We start from the raw sequence: 6,000 nt of genomic DNA, 5'->3' as shown, positions 1-6,000 counted from the left end.
CCAGCCATAAAAGGCGGCCACACAAGGGGTCCAAACGACCAAGGCGTATCTCACGCAACGTGGGAATCTTGTAGCGCGTGGTGCGACCGAATCTGGGGGTTGGGGGGTCCGATAGCCCCCCGTGGGATCGCACAGTTCAATACGGAAGGGGCGGACTTCTGGCACTCACGCCCACGAGACAACCGCCCCACCAGCCATCCGCATCCAGCGTGGGGGCCTGCTTGGGGCACCCAACCCCCGCCCACCCGCGCTGAAATCGACAACAATGGATTATTGCCGCATGGGCGACTGCCCTTCCGCCGCTGTCCACCTAGGCGACCATCCGCTTAGTCATTCGCGAGCCTTCCGCTGGTCGAGATTATTCCGCAGTGACCAGCGAACACCTCTGCCGCGAGCATCCGTCGAGGTTTACCTTTCCATGGAGCCTTTGGGACTAAAGCGGTAGTTGTATGACGGATACTGGATCAGCCATGAAGCCCCGCAGAGAGGTAGGTGTCAACAAGTGTTGTGCCCCCACCATTTGTCGAGAGCCCGAGGGAACTTGGGTCCATCTTCTCTTTAAATTTCTCTCGTCATCATTGATCATCCTGGTCGTCATTTCATATTAATAATACACTCGTTGAATTCCATCAATATACCTGGGTGTAAACCCAACAGCTCTCTATCAGGGACGCTGAAGTGACATCACGTGAGCAGTCAAGAGCAAAATCAGGACTAAGACTTGAACCTCGGATCATTGCCTTACCAGTATATAGGCTAGTGCTCTATCAGAATCCTTAGTTTTTTTTCAAGAGAGGAATCGCAAACCTTTTTGTGACTTCCGGTTCGGAGAAGGCTGTAATCTGGAAGCAGAAATGGAGACCTAACTTAAACTGAAGAATCTATCTACATATGTGCCGTTATTTTTCACCTCCGAGCATCGTGAGGAAACTCCTATATCATTGAGTTCTTCGAGAGAACTAGGGAACCAGGATAGCATATTGTCATGTTTACCGGTCCGTGAAGCGTAAAATCTCAAGTTTAATAATCGGTTCAGGGGAGCTTTTACTTATGGCTAATGTGATGACAGATCTGTGTACATCAAGTATATTAGTGTTCTAAGCTGGGTATTATTGATTAATTTTATCGACTAAATATGACGTGATGATCTGGATGATCAATAACGACATTTTGTTAATTTAATTGCCAAGAGCAATGAGCAGTTCAACGAAGTCACCTGTTAGGACACCTGAAAACCCTGAATAATTTTTCTCCTTCCATTATCGCCATTTGCTTGGCATTTCTTTTGTTGCGTAGAATTTTTCCAGGAAACACAACAGTGGGCGATGAACCACAAAAAATGATTAATTGGTTAGTCATACAAAAAGGACCAAGATCACAACAGCGAGTTTTCCATCATCTGGGAATAAAAATCGCAGTTGAAATAGGAAAAGCGAGGTGTGATGCCTTGCGCGTATTGAAAAGTAAATTGTGAGAGTTTCACGGGGAAACTTAAGTGCTGAGCTAGATGAAACACTGGGTTGGACAAAATTATTCTCATTTACCAAGGAAGTCATACATGGGCAATGCCTTCTGTTATAATGAATCAGAATTTAATGGAACGTGCTTTTGTGGTGTGCCACCGGTGTATTGAACGTTGTTATCGTGCGATGGACTATGCTATTGAATTACAAAAAGGAAAAAGACCACTATGCATTCGTGGAATGACTGCTAGCTGACAAAACTTAACAGCACACGAAGTTACTCAGGGAAATTTCACCTCTAATGCTTCATTAAACTTCTGATTATCTCTTCCCGTCATCACGAACTATTTACTGGACTTAGGAATGGAGTTTTTTGGGATACTATTTATTCTTTCCTTTTGCGTCGTGTTCCCTTCCTCTGTAATATTTCACCTCGCTGTAACTTGAAAAAATAGATATTATAAAAAAGAACAAAAGAATATTTCTCCATTTTAAGAATAGAAATACTCTCAAAATATAATAGATACCCCATACAATTTTACTTACACAGATATCTACTTTGGCCTGTGTATATAAAACTGAAAAAAAAATCCAAAATAGTTGCAGCGAAATTTATTTGACTAATAGTGCTATCCTTGTGAAACGTTAATGGCATGACTTGTTCGTTCCCAATAAAAAAATACAGCACACCTCATTTTCAGGAATATCTTCCTTTTCTTATCGGGGATGTAGGCCAGCAAAACATTTGGGCACATTACGCTACGTACCACATTATGCATTGAGCAAATACGAATCATTGCCACTTTATCTTTGATTTGGCAAGGTGGAATTGAAAATATTTCGCGCAATTAGAATGCTACAGCAGGAAACATAAATATGTACAGCATACTTGTATCAATAATTGTAATATATGTCGAGGTGGTTAAAAATTCCGTATTGATGATTACACTGTGGAATAATTTCGTTGGTTGGAAGATGGAAAAAGACAAAATTAATTGGAATTAGATCTTCCTCGAGCATAAAATTAAATCTTTATTAGTTATAAATAGATCAATGAATACCATAACTTACTAATCAGGTCTACTATTCATGTCATTTGAAACGGATTAAATTTTTGTACGCACTTGGTTATGCCGCAACTCTTATCGTTATCTCAGTTTGAAAGCTATAATTACCTAGACCTACATCGAAATTATGTAAAAATTTGAAAACTACGGCTTAAATAAAGCAGCCTTAGCTTTTCAAAACCTTTATTAGTCTCAAATACAGTGTTTATTAGTCATAGACAATTTTTTCGGTCAATATACTTTCCAGAATTGCTCACCGATGGTAACTCTAGCAGTTACAATAATAAATTGCTTAAATATAGCACTCAGCATAATGAGGTGATTTCGTTTTTATTTAATCATAAATTATTGCATGCGTACCTAGATTATTCCATTTTTTTCCATAACAGAATTTATGTAGTGGTTTTAATGTAAATTTTAACTGCCGGTAGAAAAAGTATAATAAGAAGAGATGCATTAAAATGAAATTTACTAAAAAATATTGCTCATGAAGCTATGAAGTGATTTTTAATAAAAATCGTGGACGTAAAACAATTGAGGCATTTTTTCACATTAAAACAATATAGAAAACGTTTTTCGATGCAACGCGTTTATTTCCACTCTCTAAGGCGCGTACCTTGTGATCACAAAATACGAATTCTTTTGTAGGGCTGTTAACCCCAATTTATGTTAGGGAATATAGAATCCCCAAAATGCATTTTTTTCAATGCTATTCCTCGCAAGCGCAAAGTATACTGCAAATATGAAGAGTTAATGGATCGCTCGACACCCATCGTCGCGCTGAGGAACTTCGTGAAAATCGATTAAAATTCGTCCTATTTGTTAACAGATACCAAGCTTCAACGGGCAGACCAAGGCTCTCTTTATGCAGCTTCCTTGACTCAAATGCTAAGAATACTTTCCGTAACGCTAGATGACAATCTCACGTTAATCTATTCATATGGTCTTCTAGGCCAACAAGCTTCAGACATTTCGTTGATTGCCGCATTCATCTTGTACAGGGATGCATTCGTTGGAGTCATGGATCTCTGGGGATGAAGGGTGAGTCATTCTAGCATACGCAGGAAATTATGGAGAGCCTAGATCCGGATCATAAATGAAATCGCTGTAGTTAAATTTTAAATAAATCCTACTAAAAAATGATTTCGCTTGTAGCCACGCACAAAAGTGTACCATTCACTTAAAAATAATTTTGCTTGACCGGGACTAAGACCCCCTGAGACCAGGATTAAGGTCTTTCATGTGCTGAGCTTCTTTCAAGTTTTCCTTAAATAAAAATATAGCATGGTGATGAAACGGATAATATGGGTACCTGTCTGACCGCTTTGATATCAGAACTTATTCCGGTAGGGTTGAATAGTGGCACCAGAACATTTCGTTGTTGGTTGCTGGAATGCAGCTGAAAGTATGATACCAGTTTTAGCAATTTTTACCAGATATAGCAATTTTTGTTCGTACTCACATACGTCAGTAAAAGCTCCCTTTTACGATGAAAATTCTCAATCACAATTTTTCCTCTTAACTAATGGTCTCATTTAAATGCAAACAAGGTTAAAATTTAACAATTAGATGCGGAATGAAAATGAACTCAACAAGAATTAGGGATTAGCGAAATATCGTCATGTTTTTGAAACTTATGCTGTATACAACCATTATCGAGTGATATATTAAGGAGGGAACGACCCCACAATTTCTGGAGAAAGTGAGAAGATGCAAGTCTTTAAGAAGACTCTCCAATGAAAGTTTTTATTTCACTTAAATAAATAAAACAATGATTAAAATAATTGATGTCAAAAGCCACTATTCCATAAATATCAGTAGCCATACCCATTAGCACTGATAGGTATTATACACCACCAAAGCGTAGTGGATATTGAATAGAAGTTCCCCCGAACAAAGATAGGAATCCACTCCTGACTATGTAGCAACCCAAAGTATAAAAAAACATTCCAGATTATCGAAGTTAAGTGTAGGAAGAGAAAATGGCAAAACGATCAGTAAGCACAAGATATGTGTTCAGTAGATATCCACAAATGGGAGAAGAATCCTATATTGAACATCAAAGAAAGAGGTTGAGTTTCATCTTAACCAAGAGGAGCTACTACATTGCGCTTTAATAAAAAAATGTATTTCTCTAAATGCCCTCTCAAAATTTTATCACGGTTTAAATGGTTCTCTAAGACAAACCGGATAATGAGAGAAAATGGAAAGTGAATGGGTGGAATTCAAAACCAAGGTAGATGATTTAATGTTTACTGTAGGGTGGGCTACATTTAAATTTAGTTTTTCTGAGGAAATATCCATTTAGATCCAGAAGTGTATTTTCCATGATATTTTTTAGAAGATTGAATTCAGAGGGTTTTATCGGAAGATAGTATATGCAGCTGGGTATATGGATATTACGAGGAAATAGACTTGTAGGTAGTTTGCCCTCCAATTTGCAAAATAATGTTAATGACCCTCTTATGCCCTTCAATTCAGTTACACGTATAGCCTGGAAAATTGGCATAGTTATGGGCAGACAGACAGATGGGCAGATTGGAAGTTTTACTTCCTAATTAAAATAATAATTTAATAGAATAAAAGCACTGCTGCCCAAGCTTTTCATTTGTAATACGAAATAGAAAAATCAATTTTAACGCAAATGCATTCGTTTATATCCGGAAAACAATTCCTTATTATCTTTTTTTAATAGGAAATTTTAATCAATTGGAGTATTTTTCAACTTTAGTACCACATGATGTTAGGGTGGCCATAAATGTTTTAACCGAGACCAGAATAACAAAGTAGCGGAGAGGGGGTCCCCTGTGAAGTCCGAAAACCATTTGCCTTAATCAATGCAATAAGGTTGTAAAATCAAAACTAAGCTTGATTAAATTTATTATTATTTTATTTTTTCCGTCTTTAACAAACTAAACTCTTGTTGCCGTATTGTGTCACGCTATCTGTTATGAACTGATATTACAAAAATATTGTTCCCATAATTTTTGCATAGAACCAGGGCATTGTAGAGAATTTTCGGCCAACGACGGGAAGTCCTCAAAAGCGGTCTAAACCGTGATTGTACCGGCAAAACCGGGACGTATTACTACTTTAAAATAATATAGTAGACACCAGGAAAGTGGCAATATGGGAGCATGATAATAGGATTTTAGCATTACTTTTGAACTTGGGAAAACTCAAATTAGGATTGTAAACATCAGGTGTTGCAAAAGGTTTCTAAAGATCAATCAAAGGTATGATTAGAAATTGCAGCGATTTGTGATTTGGTGTATTATATTTAACAAAAGTTTTTGCCATAAGAATCTCAAAAGACGTTTGTGGATGAAATCGAGAAAATTGAATTTTGGCTTCAAAATCGGTGCATTACACTGCAACATGAATGGTGCAGGCAAATTTTGAGTGATAGAGTCATTTTAATAATTTCATATACTTTAATATTTACAGGTATTTTTCTCCTCCTCGCCATG

At 37.6% G+C, this 6,000-nt stretch overlaps 1 protein-coding gene across 2 annotated transcripts in view; it reads left to right on the top strand.

Moving 5' to 3' along the window:
- The first annotated feature begins 349 nt into the window (after positions 1-349).
- LOC124171575 overlaps positions 350-6,000 on the top strand; it is a 108,447-nt gene continuing 102,796 nt past the window's right edge. For both annotated transcript variants that reach the window (XM_046550754.1, XM_046550753.1), the window contains exon 1: positions 350-488. In XM_046550754.1, the coding sequence (XP_046406710.1) occupies positions 450-488 (39 nt within the window). In that variant the 5' untranslated portion in view covers positions 350-449. The remainder of the gene's footprint in view (positions 489-6,000) is intronic.

The sequence above is a fragment of the Ischnura elegans genome, chromosome X (genome assembly GCF_921293095.1).
Source record: "Ischnura elegans chromosome X, ioIscEleg1.1, whole genome shotgun sequence".
Taxonomy (NCBI): domain Eukaryota; kingdom Metazoa; phylum Arthropoda; class Insecta; order Odonata; family Coenagrionidae; genus Ischnura; species Ischnura elegans.
The sequence above is the reverse complement of the archived record's forward strand: the minus strand, read 5'-3'. Positions and strand labels throughout refer to the sequence as shown.